The sequence below is a fragment of the Salvelinus namaycush genome, chromosome 5 (genome assembly GCF_016432855.1).
Source record: "Salvelinus namaycush isolate Seneca chromosome 5, SaNama_1.0, whole genome shotgun sequence".
Lineage (NCBI taxonomy): Eukaryota > Metazoa > Chordata > Actinopteri > Salmoniformes > Salmonidae > Salvelinus > Salvelinus namaycush.
Genome location: NC_052311.1, coordinates 21,797,657 through 21,820,107, shown reverse-complemented (window position 1 = coordinate 21,820,107; position 22,451 = coordinate 21,797,657). Strand labels below are relative to the sequence as shown.

The window sequence follows — 22,451 nt, the reverse complement described above, 5'->3', positions numbered from 1 at the left end:
TTAGTCCCTATCCATCCTGCTCCCTAGACCCTATCCATCCTGCTCCCTAGTCTCTATCCATCCTGCTCCCTAGTCTCTATCCATCCTACTCCTTAGTCCCTATACGTCCTGCTCCCTAGTCCCTGTCCATTCTGCTCCCGAGTCCCTGTACACCCGACTCCTTAGTCCCTATACATCCTGCTCCCTAGTCCCTATACATCCTACTCCCTAGTCCCTATCCATCCTGCTCCCTAGTCCCTATGCATACTACTCCCTAGTCCCTATACATCCTACCCCTTAGTCCCTATACATCTTACTCCCTAGTCCCCCTAGTCCCTACACATCCTTCTCCTTAGTCCCTATACATCCTACCCCCTAGTCCCTATACATCCAACTCCTTATTCCCTATACACCCTACTCCTTATTCCCTATACATCCTACTCCCTAGTCCCTATCCATCCTACCCCTTAGTCCCTATACATCCTACCCCTTAGTCCATATACATCCTACCCCTTAGTCCATATACATCCTGCTCCCTAGTCCCTATATATCCAACCCCTTAGTCCCGATACATCCTCCTTAGTCCCTACACATCCTGCTCCCTACTCTCTATACATCCTACTCCGTAGACTCTATACATCCTACCCCTTAGTCCCTATACATCCTACCCCCTAGTCCCTATACATCCTACTCCCTAGTCCCTATCCATCCTACTCTTTAGTCCCTAAACATCCTACCCCCTTATCCCTATACATCCTACCCCATAGACCCTATACATCTTACTCCCTAGTCCCTATCCATCCTGCTCCCTAGTCCCTGTCCATCCTGCTCCCTAGTCCCTATGCATACTACTTCATATTCCCTATACACCCTACTCCTTAGTCCCTATACATCCTAAACCTTAGTCCCTATACATCATACTACCTAGTCCCTATACATCCTACTACTTAGTCCCTATCCATCCTACTCCCTAGTCCCTACCCATCCTACTCCATAGTCCCTATATATCCTACCCCCTAATCCCTATACATCCTACTCCTTAGTCCCTATACATCCTAGTCCTTAGTCCCTATACATCCTAGTCCTTAGTCCCTATACATCCTACCCACTAGTCCCTATACATCTTACTCTCTAGTCCCTATACATCCTACTCCTTAGTCCCTATACATCCTAGTCCTTAGTCCCTATACATCCTAGTCCTTAGTCCCTATAGATCCTACCCACTAGTCCCTATACATCTTACTCTCTAGTCCCTATACATCTTACTCTCTAGTCCCTATACATCCTACTCCTTAGTCCCTATACATCCTACTCCTTAGTCCCTATACATCCTAGTCCTTAGTCCCTATACATCCTAGTCCTTAGTCCCTATAGATCCTACCCACTAGTCCCTATACATCCTGCTCCTTAGTCCCTATACATCCTGCTGGTTCTATAGCTGGGAGGTCTTTGCTGGGGGAGATGGGGCTGGAGGGATGGTGTGGAGAGAGCAGAGTGGACATCAATCACTGGTTAAGCTGGGCCCCGAACAGCACTCTGGGACTTATTAGAGTAAAGTGGAGCAGCAGGGGCTCATGGGAAAGAGTGTGGCACATGCAGTGTAATTGTGTGTACGTGAGACTGTGTGTGTGTGTGTGTGTGTGTGTGTGTGTGTGTGTGTGTGTGTGTGTGTGTGTGTGTGTGTGTGTGTGTGTGTGTGTGTGTCAGAGAGAGAAAGGGAGAGAAAGAACTCTTGTGAATCATGGAGGAGAGAGGGACTATGTCAGAGTGGAAAACGTTGAATAGTTCCCTATTTGGTGAAACACTTAGGGTGGTTCTCTCATAGACAATATAACATATTATAAACTCAGCAAAAAAAGAAACATCCTCTCACTGTCAACTGTTTATTTTCAGCAAACATAACATGTGTAAATATTTGTATGAACATAAGATTCAACAACTGAGACGTAAACTGAACAAGTTCCACAGACATGTGACTAACAGAAATTGAATAATGTGTAACTGAACAAAGGGGGGGGGGGGGGGGGGGGTCAAAATCAAAAGTAACAGTAACAGTCAGTATCTGGTGTGGCCACCAGCTGCATTAAGTACTGCAGTGCATCTCCTCCTCGTGGACTGCACCAGATTTGCCAGTTCTTGCTGTGAGATGTTACCCCACTCTTCCACCAAGGCACCTGCAAGTTCCCAGACATTTCTGGGAGGAATGGCCCTAGCCCTCACCCTCCGATCCAACAGATCCCAGACATGCTCAATGGGATTGAGATACGGGCTCTTCGCTGGCCATGGCAGAACACTGACATTCCTGTCTTGCAGGAAATCACGCACAGAACGAGCAGTATGGCTGGTGGCATTGTCATGCTGGAGGGTCATGTCAGGATGAGCCTGCAGGAAGGGTACCACATGAGGGAGGAGGATGTCTTCCCTGTAACGCACAGCATTGAGATTGCCTGCAATGACAACAAGCTCAGTCCGATGATGCTGTGACACACCGCCCCAGACCATGACGGACCCTCCACCTCCAAATTGATCCAGAGTACAGGCCTCGGTGTAACGCTCATTCCTTCGGCGATAAACGCAAATCCGACCATCACCCCTGGTGAGACAAAACCGTGACTCGTCAGTGAAGAGCACTTTTTGCCTGTCCTGTCTGGTCCAGCGACGGTGGGTTTGTGCCCATAGGCGTCGTTGTTGCCGGTGATGTCTGGTGCACAACTGAGCAGATGGACAAGTACATTAGAGTGTCTAGTTTGAGAAACAGACGCCTCACAAGTCCTCAACTGGCAGCTTCATTAAAAAGTACCCACGTCTGATTCTCAAACTAGACACTAATGTACTTGTCCTCTTGCTCAGTTGTGGACCGGGGCCTCCCACTCCTATTTCTATTCTGGTTAGAGCCCGTTTGCACTGTTCTGTGAAGGGAGTCGTAGTACACAGCGTTGCATGAGATATTCCGTTTCTTGACAATTTCTCACATGGAATAGCCTTCATTTCTCAGAACAAGAATAGACTGACGAGTTTCAGAAGAAAGTTATTTGTTTCTGGCCATTTTGAGCATGTAATCGAACCCACAAATGCTGATGCTCCAGATATTCAACTAGTCTAAAGAAGGCCAGTTTTATTGCTTCTTTAATCAGAACAACAGTTTTCAGTTCTGCTAACATAATTGCAAAAGGGTTTTCTAATGATCAATTAGCCTTTTAAATGACAAACTTGGATTAGCTAGCACAACGTGCTATTGGAACACAGGAGTGATGGTGCTGATAATAGGCCTCTGTACATCTATGTAGATATTCCATTAAAAGTCAGCCGTTCCCAGCTACAATAGTCATTTACAACATTAACAATGTATTTCTGATCAATTTTATGTTATTTTAATGGACAAAAAAATTGCTTTTCTTTCAAAAACAAGGACATTTCTAAGTGACCCCAAACTTTTGAACGGTAGTGTATGTGTTGTGATAATTGCGTTGTTTGCTCTATAACCTGTTAGTTCATATGCCTTGCCACCGTGATATATAGGCGTAAGGCTGAGACCATAAGAAGAAATAGTGGAAGAATGAATTCAACCACACCTTTGTTTCATTACAAAACCGGAGAGCAACATCTTTCCGGTGAAGTCCACAAAATATATTGCATGTAAACAAACAGTTACACGACCTACAGCATGGTCAAGACTACTAAACTATTGATTTAGAACCAAGGAGTGTTACCGCAAGTCACAAAGAAAACAGGAGCTGCCGCCAATATTCTTCCACCATTTCAACATCATCAAATCACCTATGCTTAGTCTAATACAGTGACAACTAAAAGATACCAAAAACGATTTAGTCCAATCAACGTAAGCTAAATATGATGTGGCTCTCCATGGTACTGATTTGTGTGTGTGTGTGTGTGTGTGTGTGTGTGTGTGTGTGTGTGTGTGTGTGTGTGTGTGTGTGTGTGTGTGTGTGTGTGTGTGTGTGTGTGTGTGTGTGTGTGTGTGTGTTGTGTGTGCGTGCGTGCGTGCAAGTAGAAAAAACACGTCGACTCACTCTACTTGTAGAGAAACGCCAATCCCATACTCCTCTCTTTCATGTTGCCTAAACGTTCTATCATACAGTACACACTTTTAGTTTTTGTTGACATTGGCTTCCTAGCTAAAACGCTTGCTCGCTAGCCATTTATGGGCAATGATGTGCCAGGCCAGCTAGTTAACGTTAGCATACTAAATCTAGCTACATGTAGAACTTCCATCCTCTCAGGCCAGGGGCACAATGTAGGAACTTATGGTTGGATCAGAATCGCTGTTATAATCATTGGCCAGCACGGAGAATTAAATAAAACCACAAGACCAAATCCCTATCTCCATGGCTAATTTAGGAGAGGGACGATTTTAGCTAGCTAGCTAGCCAGCCAGCCATGTGGTCTGTCTGTGTCTGGCACCTGTCAAACCCTGCCATAATGGCGGCTATGGGATTCTTTGGTTCAGTTTACCTTGGGACACAACGAGATGCAACAATAAATACAAAAATCTGTCAATAATGACATTTGGCTTGTTATGTGATTGGTCTGAAGCCAAATCCAAACTGGCTTCCCTTGACACTTTTTTTTGGGTGCGTCAGGAGCATTCACAGCTGAGCTCACTCAGTTTAGCTCAACACTGATTGGCCATTATTTGATTTATTTTTTATCAAGGGAGGCCAAATTCTCGCTGGCTTCCCTTGCACTTAAATGCTACTACGGGAGGCAACAATGTCATACTCTTTCTGACCAGAAAGCATCAGATAGATACGCTACACATACTGAGACAGAGGGGTGATGTTTCGTTCCCTCGGATGCTTTCTCCAGTGAGATACATTCAGCCTTGCGAATTGAAGGACATTTATGAAACACAGAGACGAAAGACAAAGTATTTTGTATGTTTTTTTCTTGGTACATTTTTTGAGGAAGCCTGGCTTACCTTGGCATCCATGAATACACGCCACTGTAATACTCGTCTTTCACATTTATCAGAGAACAAAACAAAAGCACACGGTGGTGGCCTCTTGGGGGCTTTTCAGTGGATTCGGTAATTCGTTTTTTACTGATCAGCAGAGAGTCACAAGACACCATACCCCTCTTAAGCTCTGAATGGAAATGTTTGAAATGTCAAAGGCCACAGTCATAAAGTGTAATTCAGCTTCAGCCAGACTATTTGGAGTCCCATGACAAAAACAGACAATCAGAGAAAGGATTTATTTTGGGTATTTTCCGCTCATCATTTCAAATCAATCTGCACCATGTTTTTATTTCAGTCATAGATGAGTGCTGGGGGGTAAGGATAATGTATATCACTATTCGTTTTCATCAAAAGACACAATTGACTCTGATACTGAGTTAGTGGGTGTAGTTAGAAAGCTTGTCTACATGATAGACCCCATGGGGTCTGTCCGTGTCCGACACGTGTCAAACCCTGTGGAACAGCGGCTAGGGGATTCTTTGGTTCCGTTTACCTTGGGACCCGGCCCTGTGCTGGCTGTCAAAACCTCTTTACTTTGGGTCGGAAACAACTAGCTCCGCACGAGCCCCGAAAACACACCACATGTGTTCCCCATTTTCTCACCAAAGATAACACAACCACTGAAAAGTTTTGGCTGCATTTAAAAAATGTTCCCCTTCAGTTCACTTTAATTGGAAGTTGGAACTGCTCTCACTAACCGAGACTGTGGCCTTGCCTCTAAAATCAATTCAATTTCCTTCAGCTCCAGTCAACAGAGCACTGTATTTTCACATGCCAGCTACCCCACACTGAAAGATTCCGGAAGATATACGTAATTGATTACTCTCTGCAGTATAATTAGAGCAGAGATCAAATGCAGGTTAAAGCTTCAATTAATTTTGCCGGCTTTAATTCAAAGTGGGTACTTTGAAATGTAGTTCTGACAAGTTGGAGGGAGCTTAGAAACAACTTTCCTGCCAAGCTGTAGATTTGATTATAACCTTCTGACTAAAATAGCTTACCTTTGCCATTTGTCAGCATTATTCGTATGAATAACCAAGTGGCCTTCGAGTCCATTGTTCAAGTATCAGTGTCCTACTTGTGGGTTCATAGTAAGTTCCTTTTTTGGGGGCTGCCTTGGTGAGAATCTTAAGTCATAAATGTTTAACGTTCAGTATTAGAGCACCTGGCTAGTTCTTCTGACCGTAGTTGGTGACATTGGTCTTTTAGCACACACTCAACAGTAGGGTACTAGGACTAGCTCTTGAGGCTCTAGTCTATTGATGACATAGCTAGGATTGGAAAAATACAGTAACTTTCCCCAAATTCCCTGGTTTTCCCAAAAAAACGTTTGGAAGATGCCTAGAATCAGGAGGGAATACGCAAGAAATCAACCAGGATTTCTGGAAAACCTAGGAATGTTGGGAAAGTTACCGGATTTTTGCAATCGTAGACGTAGCTCTTTAGCACACACAGGCACTCAACAGTAACGTGGTACGGCTAGCTCTTTAGGCTGTAGAAACACTACTTTGGTGACACTGAGGGTGTTTTCATATATAGTCCTCTTTCAAAGAACCGATCTCAGTCCTCTTTAAAGTGTACTATGCGGTAAAAAGTCAAAAGAACTCAGTTCTCGTTGTATTCACAGTGACCTTGCCTTTGAATGAGGACTCAACTCTTTTGCCAGTTCACTTCAACTATTTTGTGAACCGAGTCCTCTTTACATTTACATTGCTATGTTTAGAAAGAAACCAAGATCTTTTTCCAAGTGCAGGACAAGCCATTCAATCAGAATGTGTTATCGGACAGCTAGATATTCAGTACCAGTCAAAAGTTTGGACACATCTACTCGTTTAAAGCTTTGCAAACACTTGGCATTTTCTCAACCAGCTTCATGGGGTAGTCACCTGGAATGTATTTCAATTGACAGGTGTGCCTTGTTAAAAGTTAATTTGTCTAATTTCTTTACTTCTTAACGCGTTTGAGCCGATCTTTGTGTTGTGACAAAGCAGGGTTGGTATACAGAAGATAGCCCTATTTGATAAAAGACCAAGTCCATATTATGGCAAGAACAGCTCAAATAAGCAAAGAGAAACAACAGTCCATCATTACTTTAAGACATGAATGTCAGTCAAATTTCAAGAACTTTGAAAGTTTCTTCGAGTGCAGTCGCAAAACCATCAAGCGCTATGGTGAAACTGTCTCTCATGAGGAGAGTGATGGAGTGCTGCATCAGATGACCTGGCCTCCACAATCACCCAACCTCAACCCAATTCAGATGGTTTGGGATGAGTTGGACCACAGAGTGAAGGAAAAGCAGCCAACAAGTGCTTAGCATATGTGGGAACTCCTTCAAGACTGTTGGAAAAGCATTCCAGATGAAGCTGGATGAGAGAATGCCAAGATTGTGCAAAGCTGTCATCAAGGCCAAGGGTAGCTACTTCAAAGAATCTAAAATCTAAAATATATTTAGATTTGTTTTACGCTTTTTTGGTTACTACATGATTTCATATGTGTTATTTCATAGTTTTGATGTCTTCACTATTATTCTACAATGTAGAAAACAGTAAAAATAAAGAAAAACCCTTGAATGAGTAGCTGTGTCCTAACTTTTGACTGGTACTGTACCTACTTACATTTTGGAAGCTAATAGATTGCATTTAGTTAAAATATGAGACATAATAATTGTATTCAGAAGATACTATTAACATGTGCATTTTATTGGTAAAATAATAGAATAACTGCAGAATAAATAATGATGTAATTGAAAATTGTACACCCAAGGTATGCTACTGTACTGCCCCTTTAAGAACAAGAAAATATTTTGTAATCTATGTTGTGATTCTCACCAAATTTCTTGTCTTCTCACACTTTTCAAACCCCACAATCAATAAACAGCTTATGAAGCTATCTTAGCCTATAGATCACATACTGCAAACAAATAATCTAAACTAAAACCTAATTTAGGAATTTCTGTGCGTCCTTGACAATCGCTAATCAATATCCAAAAACAGGACACATTTATTCTGCCGAACCTGCATATTATCATCTTCTCTCTTTGTGGCACCAATGTGAGGGGTTATGGCAAGGGAAACGTTGTTGCAGTAGTCTAGTGTGTGGTGGGGGGAATAATAACAAGCGAACTTGGTGAGCTTTGCATTCACATGGTCCTAAAAAAGGGAACCGGACCACGGAATTCAAGCAAACTGCCCTCAGACCACCTCTCGAGATGGTCTCAGCTCGGTTCACTTCGGGGGCTTTTTTGAGGGGTCTGAGTTCCTTTGAAGTGTTCACACTGCACAAAAATGAAGCGACCCCAAAAAAATGTCTGAAAGGGACCAAATGTGAAAACACCCTGAGTCGTTGCTCTTTAACTCACACTAACAACAGTAGCGCTAGGCTAGCTCTTTTGGCACAGGCTGAGGCTTACCGATGAAGCCCAGCTGGGAGAACTCCAAGATCATCCACTCTTCGGAAGGCTGCTGCAGGGCAAAGTTCTTCATCGTGGTGAAGTAATTGGGACGCGCTACAATGTCATCCTCCAGCTGAGGGAGAGAAAAGGGGAGGAAAAGAGTTAAACATTTATTTCCTTTATTAAAGGGGAATTAATGTTACAATTCCCAGTCATTACATTTTATTAAATACTAATAGGTGTAATTTGTAGCAATGGCTTTTTGTGATTGCAAACATATGGCCTGTACTTCTGAATAATTGAAAACTCCGGAAGGGGTCAAAAGCATTACACAAAATAGATGACAGCGTGAAATTATGTAATACACATTTGTATGGTTCAGCATACAGTATACAGTACCAGTCAAAAGTTTGGACACACCTACTCATTAAAAAAAAATATATATATATATTTTTGAACTATTTTATACATTGTAGAATAATAGTGAAGACATCAAAACGATGAAATAACATATATGGAATCATGAGGTAACCAAAAAAGTATAAAACAAATAAAAATATATTTTATATTTGAGATTCTTCAAATAGACACCCTTTGCCTTGATGACAGCTTTGCACACTCTTGGCATTTTCTCAACCAGCTTCATGAGGTAGTCACCTGGAATGCATTTCAATTAACAGGTGTGCCTTGTTAAAAGTTAATTTGTCGAATGTATTTACTTCTTAACGAGTTTGAGCCAATCAGTTGTTTTGTGACAAGGTAGGGTTGGTATACAGAAGATAGCCCTATTTGGTAAAAGACCAAGTCCATATTATGGCAAGAGCAGCTCAAATAAGCAAAGAGAAACGACAATACATCATTACTTTTAGACACTCTTCAAGTGCTGTCGCAAAAACCATCAATTGCTATGATGAAACTGACTCTCATGAAGACCGACCCAGGAAAGGAAGACCCAGAGTTACCTCTGCTACAGAGGATACGTTCATTAGAGTTACCAGCCTCAGACACATCTCAACATCAACTGTTTAGAGGAGACTGCATGAATCAGGCCCAAAAAAAACACTACTAAAGGACACCAATAAGAAGAAGAGACTTGCTTTGGCCAAGAAACACAAGCAATGGACATTAGACAGGTGGAAATTTGTCCTTTGGTCTGATGAGTCCAAATTGGAGATTTTTGGTTCCAACTGCCGTGTCTTTGTGAGACACATAGATGAACAGATGATCTCTGCATGTGTGGTTACCACCGTGAAGCATGGAGGAGGAGGTGTTATGGTGTGGGGGTGCTTTGCTGGAGACAATGTCAGTGATTTATTTAGAATTCAAGGCACACTTAACCAACAGGACAATGACCCAACACACCTCCAGGCTGTGTACTGGCTATTTGACCAAGAAGGAGAGTCATGGAGTGCCGCATCAGATGACCTGGCCTCCACAATCACCCGACCTCAACCCAATTGAGATGGTTGGGATGAATTGGACTGCAGAGTGAAGGAAAAGCAGCCAGCAAGTGCTCAACATGTGTGTGAACTCCTTCAAGACTGTTGGAAAAGCATTCCAGGTGGAGCTGGTTGAGAGAATGCCAAGAGTGTGCAAATCAAGGCAAGGTAAACTTTTTTGGTTACTACATGATTCCATATGTGTTATTCCATAGTTTTGATGTCTTCAGTATTAGTATACAATGTAAAAAAACAGCAAAAATAAAGAAAAACCCTTGAATGAGTAGGTGTGTCCAAACTTTTGACTGGTACTGTATTTCCAATTAAAATTACTTAATTGCTTCATTTGTATACTCTAAACCAATAAAAACGATGTCCTTTATCCTCTTACAAAAAAAGCTTTAAAATTAGCTTCAAATGAGTCAGTAGACTTAAACAGGAGATGAAACTACCAAAGACCTCCCAGTCAACTGCAACTAATTAACATGAATTAAAAAAAAGATTAAAAAAAGACATCTGGACAGCCTGCCGTGGTGAGAGGAGTGACAGCTGCTCTGTGTGTCACAAAACAGATGAGGTGATTCTGAAGAAATAAACTGTCACATGCGCTCTTCTCCTCTCCTTTCTGAGGCGAGGCTCCAAAACTGGGACCACGCAACTCCTGTCACTTCCCATCTCACCCTGCTTCCCTCTCACCCCCTCTTCTCCCGACGTGAGTGGGGACCGAGGTGGAGACAGCCCGGATACATGTTTTGTGAGTCGCATGCAACGCCAGGGTGATACATTGGGCTGCAACAGATGGCCGTTACCCTATCCCCAGCTGGTGGCGGAATAAACATGGCTGTTTCCATCAGTTTCTATCTCAGTGGCTAAAGTCTGCCCGGTAATGAGGAGCGGCAGTTTGTTCAAGCACCTGTTACATGTGTTGATTTAAACCTGTGTTTGAACCAGTCTGTTTTAATATATTCTACACTGTCAATTTCAATGAAACATCTAGGTTTTAAAAGTAGAAAATGGACGTTGAAAGGTGAGTAGCCCCTGATTTTACTGCTATTTTAACATGGCCTCCTGTTTTCTCTAAGGAGTACAAAGGCACATTGTGAATGAGATCAGAACACATCTCAATATGTCAATATGTCAGAGCAACACAGAACCAAATGTTTCTGTGCTCTCATCAAAGCACACAATGTCACATGGTACAAGCGTTGGCGCCTGAGCAATATGCTACACATGCGTTGCATTCCCTCAGTCTCGTCTTCAATGGATACAGATTGTCTTCTTGTTCCGAAGACGCTTTGATGGAGGCCTAGTGGTGTGTCAACAAATCCTCATACGTTATGGGTAGGAATGGGAGACGGCTGATATTTTACAGCAGCAGAAAGACGGTAACCAAATCCCAACCTAATCACAACGCTCCCTCCTAATCTGCATCTGCCTAACAGAGTTTGCATCTTTCCACTTCCTTCCCCGGCTGGGAACTAACGTGGAAGTAATTACCCTGCCCTTCACCAGAGGAGAACCTCCTTGAAGTTCAGAGCGAGTAGCGCTGTCAAAATACACAACCGCATCGAGTGTTAATGTCAAAACGCAAGCGTTCGTCGGGTCTCACGAATGCAGCCCCGGCTGTGGGAGACGACTGAGGTTAATTTATGGCATGTCACCCTCACGAGAGGTCTTGCGTGGAAAATGAAGTGAAGTGGAGTGCCACCTGCTCGAAGGTTATGTGCATTGGCTGCCCTGTGAGCAACATAGTTCCAAGCACTATTATACCCAGAACAAACAGTTCATAGTGTTTACACACTTCCAGATTCTCATTTTACACTGCAGAATGTACTAATTTCCTAAAACAGTAAACAGATGCATACTGGAAGATTGAGGTTTCGTACCTGCACATAGTAGGTCCCTTTAGACTGGGCATACATCATGAGAAAGCAGTAATCCAAATTCTGCTTCGTCCGCCATCTGGAGAGGAAGAGGAGAGTGACGGGGGGTGCGGTCAGATTCACAAACCCAAACATACACACACACATACACCCACACGCACAAATTCACGTACGCGGATGCACAAAGGCACTGCACTCGTGCACACACACACACACACACACACACACACACACACACACACACACACACACACACACACACACACACACACACACACACACACACTCCAGCATCAACGCATGATCCACATTCAAACCAGAGCCTATGCTTCTTGACATCACACAGAGGGAATTCAAACAACGTACACCTATTTCATTGACATTCAGGCCTGAGTACAGCCAGTGAAGACACATTGTATCACTCTAGCATAACTCGGACACATGTTCTGCATCTGAATTCATAACGTAGGAACTCTATTGTCGTTTGAGTCAATATATACGGAAACCATAACCTTCTCTTCTAAGCGGGGCAGTAACCCAGTTCCTCTGTCCTCTTGTAAGAGGAGCAGCTGGAGGTGGATTAGTGGCTCCTGATTCCGATTAGGAGAAGAAAATGAGGTTGTCTTTGTCACTGACTGGATATCAATGAGATGTTGAAAATGGAGAGGAAGGAAAACAACCCTGTGCCAAGTTACTGTCTTCAGACAGACAGACAGACAGACAGACAGACAGACAGACAGACAGACAGACAGACAGACAGACAGACAGACAGACAGACAGACAGACAGACAGACAGACAGACACAGACAGACAGACAGACACGGTCCATCGGTTATCAAAACAAGCCGGTCATATGATAATCTATCCCCATTTACTAACACATGTCCTCCAGGAAGTGAGTGACTCGATTAGCTATGCCTATGGGAACCAAACATATGAACTTCAAACGCACACACAAAACACACACACACACACACACACTTTTTGGATGAGACAGAGACACAGAGTAACTTATATAAACACACCGTGATGAAAAGGGGTATGGGTATTATGAGCCCACACCCTACACACAACAAATCACCACACAGGAAAAATAACAACACACTAGAGCAGCCATACAGCAGGCAGCAACTACTACACCAGGGGAACAATGCCCCTAAACTCAACGTACTTCTCATCGTTTCATCCAATAAAAGACGGCCCTCAGGCAGCACCAGTCCTAAGATCTGTTTGCCCATTCAAATCTTACAATAACACCATGTGCAATGGATTCAGAGAGATACATAGTCTTTCGCTAGACTGAAATAGTAGCCTAAATCATTTACATTGTGACTCATAAGACACAGCTATTGTTGGAGGTGAACAAGATAGCCAATGATGTCCACAATGTACTCTGAGAACACATTGAAATCTATGCCTATAAAAGAAAACAATTAGGGTTGATTAGGGTCAAATTCTGCCAAATTGAGATATGCAAAAATTGTTGCCATTGAACGCTGTGTAAACATTCAAATCCAATAGCTGCCGTCTTTCTAATTGGTTGATAAGCTTTATGAATCTCAGCTGTGCCCGGGAGATAGGCTTGATGATGCACCACATCACATGCACAATAAACATGATGTGGTTCTTTCCCCTAGTGCCTTTTCCCCCATCTGGTAAATGGACGGTACACGTACCATGGGGAGGCCCGTGATAAGACACAAAGAGATCCATTCTTACCCTACCACCCCTTAAGCTATCGGTTTCACTGGGTTTCAACAAATAGTCAAGTGTTTTCCCCTAATGTGCCATTAAGATGTGGAAGTTTAGAGATGAATGATAATGGTATAGCACTTTAATTCCATCTCAAAGTGATTAACATTATCTGGGGAGTTACTCAACCCTTCCTCATTCCATGTTTTAATAAAGTGACATTACACTTATGAATGAAAGTGTGTCCAATTATTTTTAACCTCAAAAGTGGACTCATGCCAGGATGAAACCACGTCCCATCACATTGGTTGTGTAGATCCAGATATGTGCCTCTACCCCAAATGAATGGAAAAGATTAGCACCATCTAATTCCCTGGTTTTCCTGCTTTTAGTTTGTGTTTACCCTTTCTATTTTTGGGGGGTAGAGGCATATAGCTGGATCTACACAACCAATGTCGTGGGACATCTAAACATTAGACATCTGACAAACTTTGATTTGAAAGTGTAATGTCCCTTTAAGTCAATGTGGATAAGGACCACAAGCTGTACTGTTCTGTGCCTCTGTAGCCCTGCCTAGGATCACTGTACGACGGCGGACCACCCTGTACACACTAGACTGTGTTAAACTTGACAGGCAGCAGCTACAAGCTTCCGTACATCCTAAACATACCACTGTGACAAACTGTAGGATGTAACACACACAAAAACACAGACCCTCGGAAATGTTACCAAAGAACTGTAAAACTTTCTCAGATCTCCGCTGTGCTCCCAGATGTGTGGCTTAACAGTGAAGCCTGCGCGCGCGCACACACACACACACACACACACACACACACACACACACACACACACACACACACACACACACACACACACACACACACACACACACACACACACACACACACACACAAAATGGGGGAGCATGCCCAAAAACATACAACATACACATGATCACACCTAAGCACATGCACACACAGAACACACACACCCTGCGCAGGGCTAAACCCCATTATTCCATTTCAACAGCTAAACCTCCCCAAATATAACCCAGGGAGATCGTGTTTTGACAATTAATAAAAAGCTTCTAACCACAAACTTAACCACCCCAATTTAATAACAATATCACTCTGCAACGCCTGTCACATGGTTAGTTGACAAAGGGAGTTACACGGTAGTATTTAGCTTAAATTCAAGCAAGCAGGTGGTCCATTTTTACAAGTGCACCCTAGGGCATCCCCGACAGATGAGCACTTAAAATGCAGGGTCACGTTCCTAGGTGCTTGTTTTACCGAGAGAGCATTAGGGAAGTTGTCATGGTAGTGCAGTCTGCAGAGGGTAAATATTTGTATTTATTGTTATTGTTTAACAGTGTTTTAGTATTTATTTAAACTTTATTTTGACAGAGAGTTATGCTGAGACCAAGGTCTATTTTACAGATGAGCCCTGTATACACACACACCAATACACATCAACACAAGAACAATACACATCAACACAACACCAATACAACACAAATACACATCAACACAAGAACAATACAACAACAATACACATCAACAATACAACACAAATACAAATCAACACAAGAACAATATAACATCAATACAAGAACAATACAACAGCAATACAACACAAATACACATCAACACAAGAACAATACACCATCAACACAACACCAATACACACCAACACAACACCAATACAACATCAATACACACCAACACAAGAACAATACAACATCAATACACATCAACACAAGAACAATACAACATCAATACAACACCAATACACACCAACACAAGAACAATACACACCAACACTGTCACGGCTGTCTAAGGGTGAGAGAGAGGACCAAGGCGCAGCGTGTGCAAAATACATTCTCCTTTATTTAGAGAAAGGAAAAACACAAAACGAACACTGAATACAAACTAAACAAAAACAACAAACGACCGTGAAGCTAAATGACGTAAGTGCAATGACAAGCAACAAACGTACAACATAGACACAGACAATTACCCACCAAACCCCAATGCCTATGACTGCCTTAAATATGGCTCTCAATCAGAGACAATGAACCACAGCTGCCTCTAATTGAGAACCAATCTAGGCAGCCATAGACATACAAACACCTAGACAAGACACTGACCCCTTTACCATACAAAACCCCTAGACAATACAAAAACACATACATTCCCCATGTCACACCCTGACCTAACTAAAAAACATAAAGAAAACAAAGAATACTAAGGCCAGGGCGTGACAGTACCCCCCCCCCAAAGGTGCGGACTCCGACCGCACAACCTGACATTGAAGGGGAGGGTCCGGGGTGGGCCCCATCATGGCGGCGGCTCGGGTGCGGGACGTGGCCCCCACTCCACCATTGTCAATACCCGCTTTGGTAGCCTCCTCCAAATGGCCACCCTCCAAATTAACCCCACTGGATTAAGGGGCAGCACCGGACAAAGGGGCAGCACCGGACTGAGGGGCAGCTCCGGAATGAGGGGCAGCTCCGGACTGAGGGGCAGCTCCGGACTGAGGGGCGGATCCTGGCTGGCTGGCGGATCCTGGCTGGCTGGCTCTGGCGGATCCTGGCTGGCTGGCTCTGGCGGATCCTGGCTGGCTGGCTCTGGCGGATCCTGGCTGGCTGGCTCTCTGGTCATGGCTGGATGACGGCTCTGGCTGGTCATGGCTGGATGACGGCTCTGGCTGGTCCTGGCTGGATGACGGCTCTGGCTGGTCCTGGCTGGATGACGGCTCTGGCTGATCCTGGCTGGCGGACGGCTCTGGCTGATCCTGGCTGGCGGACGGCTCTGGCTGATCCTGGCTGGCGGACGGCTCTGGCTGATCCTGTCTGGCGGACGGCTCTGGCTGATCCTGTCTGGCGGACGGCTCTGGCTGATCCTGTCTGGCGGAAGGCTCTGGCTGATCCTGTCTGGCGGAAGGCTCTGGCTGATCCTGTCTGGCGGAAGGCTCTGGCTGATCCTGTCTGGCGGAAGGCTCTGGCTGATCCTGTCTGGCGGACGGCTCTAGCGGCTCCTGTCTGGCGGACGGCTCTAGCGGCTCCTGTCTGGCGGACGGCTCTAGCGGCTCCTGTCTGGCGGACGGCTCTAGCGGCTCCTGTCTGGCGGACGGCTCTAGCGGCTCCTGTCTGGCGGACGGCTCTAGCGGCTCCTGTCTGGCGGACGGCTCTAGCGGCTCCTGTCTGGCGGACGGCTCTGAAGGCTCATGGCTGGCGGGCGGCTTTGCAGGCTCAGTACAGACGGGCGGCTTTGAAGGCTCAGTACAGACGGACAGTTCAGACGGCGTTGGGCAGACGGGCAGTTCAGGCGCCGTTGGGCAGACGGGCAGTTCAGGCGCCGTTGGGCAGACGGGCAGTTCAGGCGCCGTTGGGCAGACGGGCAGTTCAGGCGCCGTTGGGCAGACGGGCAGTTCAGGCGCCGTTGGGCAGACGGGCAGTTCAGGCGCCGTTGGGCAGACGGGCAGTTCAGGCGCCGCTGGGCAGACGGCAGACTCTGGCCGGCTGAGACGCACTGTAGGCCTGGTGCGTGGTACCGGAACTGGAGGTACCGGGCTAAGGACACGCACCATCAGGCTAGTGCGGGGAACAGCAACAGGGCACACTGGACTCTCAAGGCGTACTATAGGCCTGATGCGTGGTACCGGCACTGGTGGTACCGGACTGAGGGCACGCACATCAGGGCGAGTACGGGGAGAAGGAACAGTGCGTACAGGGCTCTGGAGACGCACAGGAGGCTTGATGCGTGGTGCCGGAACTGGAGGCACTGGGCTGGAGACACGCACCACAGGGAGAGTGCGTGGAGGAGGAACAGAGCTCTGGAGACGCACTGGAAGCCTGGTGCGTGGTGTAGGCACTGGTGGTACTGGGCTGGGGCGGGGAGGTGGCGCCGGAAATACCGGACCTTGCAGGCGTACTGGCTCCCTTGAGCACTGAGCCTGCCCAACCTTACCTGGTTGTATGCTCCCCGTCGCCCGACCAGTGCGGGGAGGTGGAATAACCCGCACCGGGCTATGTAGGCGAACCGGGGACACCATGCGTAAGGCTGGTGCCATGTAAACCGGCCCGAGGAGACGCACTGGTGGCCAGATGCGTTGGGCCGGCTTCATGACACCCGGCTCAATCCTGAATCTAGCCCTGCCAGTGCGGGGAGGTGGAATAACCCGCACCGGGCTATGAACACGTACAGGAGACACCATGCGCTCTACTGCGTAACACGGTGTCTGCCCGTACTCTCGCTCTCCACGGTAAGTACAGGGAGTATGCGCAGGTCTCCTACCTGACTTCGCCACACTCCCTTTTAGCCCCCCCCCCCCCCCCCCCCCCCCCAAGAAATGTTTGGGTTGTACTCGCGGGCTTCCAGCCTTGCCTCCGTGCTGCCTCCTCATATCGCCGCCTCTCTGCTTTCGCTACCTCCAGCTCAGCTTTGGGGCGGCGATATTCTCCTGGTTGAGCCCAAGGTCCCTTACCATCCAATTCGTCCTCCCATGTCCAGAAATCCTGTGTAGGTGGGTCCTGTTGCTGTTTCACACGCCGCTTGGTCCGATTCTGGTGGGTAATTCTGTCACGGCTGTCTAAGGGTGAGAGAGAGGACCAAGGCGCAGCGTGTGCAAAATACATTCTCCTTTATTTAGAGAAAGGAAAAACACAAAACGAACACTGAATACAAACTAAACAAAAACAACAAACGACCGTGAAGCTAAATGACGTAAGTGCAATGACAAGCAACAAACGTACAACATAGACACAGACAATTACCCACCAAACCCCAATGCCTATGACTGCCTTAAATATGGCTCTCAATCAGAGACAATGAACCACAGCTGCCTCTAATTGAGAACCAATCTAGGCAGCCATAGACATACAAACACCTAGACAAGACACTGACCCCTTTACCATACAAAACCCCTAGACAATACAAAAACACATACATTCCCCATGTCACACCCTGACCTAACTAAAAAACATAAAGAAAACAAAGAATACTAAGGCCAGGGCGTGACAAACACAACACCAATACAACACCAATACACACCAACACAAGAACAATACAAGAACAATACAACACCAATACAACACCAACACCAATACAACACCAACACAAGAACAATACACCATCAATACAACACCAATACACACCAACACAAGAACAATACAAGAACACTACAACATCAATACAACACTAATACACATCAACACAAGAACAATACAACATCAATACAACACCAATACACACCAACACAAGAACAATACAGCATCAATACAACACCAACACAAGAACAATACACCATCAATACAACACCAATACAACATCAACACAAGAACAATACAGCATCAATACAACACCAACACAAGAACAATACAACATCAATACAACAGAAATACACATCAATAAACACCAATAAAACATCAAAACACATCAACACACACCAATACAACATCAACACAAGAACAATACAGCATCAATACAACATCAACACAAGAACAATAGAACATCAATACAACAGAAATGCACATCAATAAACACCAATACAACATCAAAACACATCAACACACACCAATACAACATCAATGAACATATCAGATCCAATTCTATACACTGAATACTTTATGTATCTATACATATTATATACATATCTACTGTATGTATCTGTGTTACAATTTGATGTTAACATGTTTTTCTATACCTTTACTTTAAGCATTCATTTGCAGGCTATGTATATACCACACGTATTCATTAAGCCACATAAATATGATTCTCCAAGTGCTTCCCAATTCTTCCTCAACCTGGCTTCCTGCCTCCTCCTCTCTCTCTGTCTTTCCACACTATCTTGTATCAGTCCATTTGATGTGAGGGATGTGTACCTGCTCCGCCCGTCTTGTCCTCCTCATGCATTATGAAACAGTGTCTCAGCACAGCCTGTCTACATGTCACAAACAAGCAACCTTTATTGAACACGAACCTGGTTTCCTCTGCTTCTCTCAGAATACAGGCCAAGGAGCAAGATTGCAAATGCAGCCTGTTTTGTCATGAATTTGAGTTGACACACATAGACAACACATTTGCACTTAGTGATGAAACAGTTCAGTACAGAATGTCTACACACAAACCCAAACCCACCCACCCACCACACACCACACACACACCCTATAGGCAGCCTATCCATCCTGCAGTCCCCTCCTGGTACAGGGCCACTTGGTTAATCGATAGGGAACATTGTCTCATTCTCCTTGGCCAGGGCTACGATTCTCCAACAATGATAGAGGGAGGAGAGATGAGAGCGAGAGGAGAGAGAGTGAGAGAGGGAAGAGGAGAGAGAGGATGAGGGGTGAGTAAGACATGGCTCCCGGAGCGAATCGATCGAGGGGCTCTGATTGAGCGGGCCGGACAGACAGACTTTAATCTCAATAGACTGGTTGTGTCATCAGACCACTTCTTCTATTGTGCTGCTAAGCTCCCAGCCCAGTGTTGCGGCAGCTACAAAGTCATACTGATGACTATGGAGTGCTAACGTTATGAAATTCATCCAATCAACAAATTGCATCACATCAATGTCTCCCTGAGAACATGACATTAAAGCAAAGCACAGACCTTCATATAAGATACATGATCCTCACCAATGCACAAACCAATTAAACCCTGTTACACACTAACCAGATGAAATATACACCCTACACAAAAAATACTATATGACTAAATGAAATGTAATAGGCCTACCATCTCATCTTACAGACAGAGACAGATTGTTTGCATGACAATAATAGTTTAGAGTATCTGGGCTGATTTGATATTGATTCGTCATCTCTCTGTCCGTCTGTCTGCCTGATGCGGGATTGATTCGTCTGCCTGGTTGATCTGCCATTGCTTTACTTGGTCAGGATGATCTGGGAACAATTAGTCCATTAGCCTGATCTGCCATGAGTTTGTCTTTAGGGGGAAACCTTGCACTCTGTTCGAAAATACTAACTTCCAGCTTTATAGTATTGAGTTAAGACTGTAAAGAGAAGAAATAAAATCCATGTTGCAATCTGAAGCTAATGAACAGTGATGAAATAAGATCTGTGTTTCATTCTGAAGCTAATGAGCAGTGATGAAATAAGATCTGTGTTTCATTCTGAAGCTGATGGACAGTGATGAAATAAGATCTGTGTTTCATTCTGAAGCTGATGGACAGTGATGAAATAAGATCTGTGTTTCATTCTGAAGCTATTGAACAGTGATGAAATAAGATCTGTGTTTCATTCTGAAGCTAATGAACAGTGATGAAATAAGATCTGTGTTTCATTCTGAAGCTAATGAACAGTGATGAAATAAGATCCGTCTTGCATTCTGAAGGTAATGGACAGTGATGAAATAAGATCCGTCTTGCATTCTGAAGGTAATGGACAGTGATGAAATAAGATCCGTCTTGCATTCTGAAGGTAATGGACAGTGTGTAAGAATCATATGGAAAACATCTCAGCACAACATACCGTCAGATGAAGCAGATGCTAAGCTACAGGACTGTTTTGCTAGCACAGACTGGAATATGTTCCGGGATTCTTCCGATGGCATTGAGGAGTACACCACATCAGTCACTGGCTTCATCAATAAGTGCATCGCTGACGTCGTCCCCACATTGACTGTACATACATACCCCAACCAGAAGCCAAGGATTACAGGCAACATCCGCACTGAGCTAAAGGGTAGAGCTGCAACTTTCAAGGAGCGGGACTCTAACCCGGAAGCCCTCCGACGAACCATCAAACAGGCAAAGCGTCAATACAGGACTAAGATCAAATCGTACTACACCGGCTCTGACGCTCGGATGTGGCAGGGCTTGCAAACTATTACAGACTACAAAGGGAAGCACAGCCGAGAGCTTCCCAGTGACACGAGCCTACCAACCGAGCTAAATAACTTCTATGCTCGCTTCAAGGCAAGTAACACTGAAACATGCATGAGAGCATCAGCTGCTCAAGACGACTGTGTGATCATGCTATCTGCAGCCGATGTGAATAAGACCTTTAAACAGGTCAACCTTCACAAGGCTGCAGGGCCAGACGGATTACCAGGACGTGTACTCCGAACATGTGCTGACCAACTGGCAAGTGTCTTCACTGACATTTTCAACCTCTCTCTGTCTGAGTCTGTAATAACAACATGTTTCAAGCAGACCACCATAGTCCCTGTGCCCAAGAACACTAAGGTAACCTACCTAAATGACTACTGACCCGTAGCACTCACATCTGTAGCCATGAAATGCATTGAAAGGCTGGTCATGGCTCACATCAACACCATTATCCCAGAAACCCTAGACCCACTCAAATTTGCATACCTCCCCAAAAGATCCACAGATGATGCAATCTTTATTGCACTCCACACTGCCCTTTCACATCAGGACAAAAGGAACACCTATGTGAGAATGCTATTCATTGACTACAGCTCAGCGTTCAACACCATAGTGCCCTCAAAGCTCATCACTAAGCTAAGGACCCTGGGACCGAACACCTCCCTCTGCAACTGGATCCTGGACTTCCTGACGGGCCGCACCCCAGGTGGTAAGGGTAGGTAAAAACACATCCGCCACGCTGATCCTCAACACGGGGGCACCTCAGGGGTGCGTGCTCAGTCCCCTCCTGTACCCCCTGTTCACCCATGACTGCACGGCCAGGCACGACTCCAACACCATCATTAAGTTTGCCGATGACACAACAGTGGTAGGCCTGATCACTGACAATGACGAGACAGCCTATAGGGAGGAGGTCAGAGACCTGACCATGTGGTGCAAGAACAACAACCTCTCCCTCAACGTGATCAAGACAAAGGAGATGCTTGTGGACTACAGGAAAAGGAGGACCGAGCACACTCCTATTCTCATCGATGGGGCTGTACTGGAGCAGGTTGAGAGCTTCAAGTTCCTTGGTATCCACATCACCAACAAACTAACATGGTCCAAGCACACCAAGACAGTCGTGAAGAGGGCACGACAAAACCTTTCAGGAGACTGAAAAGATTTGGCATGCGTCCTCAGATCCTCAAAAGGTTCTACAGCTGCACCATCGAGAACATCCTGATGGGTTGCATCAC

The 22,451-nt window shown here is 45.1% G+C and overlaps 1 protein-coding gene across 1 annotated transcript in view; it reads right to left on the bottom strand.

Annotated features, from left to right (window-relative positions):
• Window positions 1–22,451, bottom strand: part of LOC120048047 (alpha-1,3-mannosyl-glycoprotein 4-beta-N-acetylglucosaminyltransferase B) — a 182,480-nt gene that overhangs the window by 20,972 nt on the left and 139,057 nt on the right. Inside the window, exons 7-8 of the mRNA XM_038993728.1 lie at window positions 11,674–11,749; window positions 8,367–8,481 (exon numbers count right to left, since the gene is read on the bottom strand). Of these exons, the coding sequence (XP_038849656.1) occupies window positions 8,367–8,481; window positions 11,674–11,749 (191 nt within the window). The remainder of the gene's footprint in view (window positions 1–8,366; window positions 8,482–11,673; window positions 11,750–22,451) is intronic.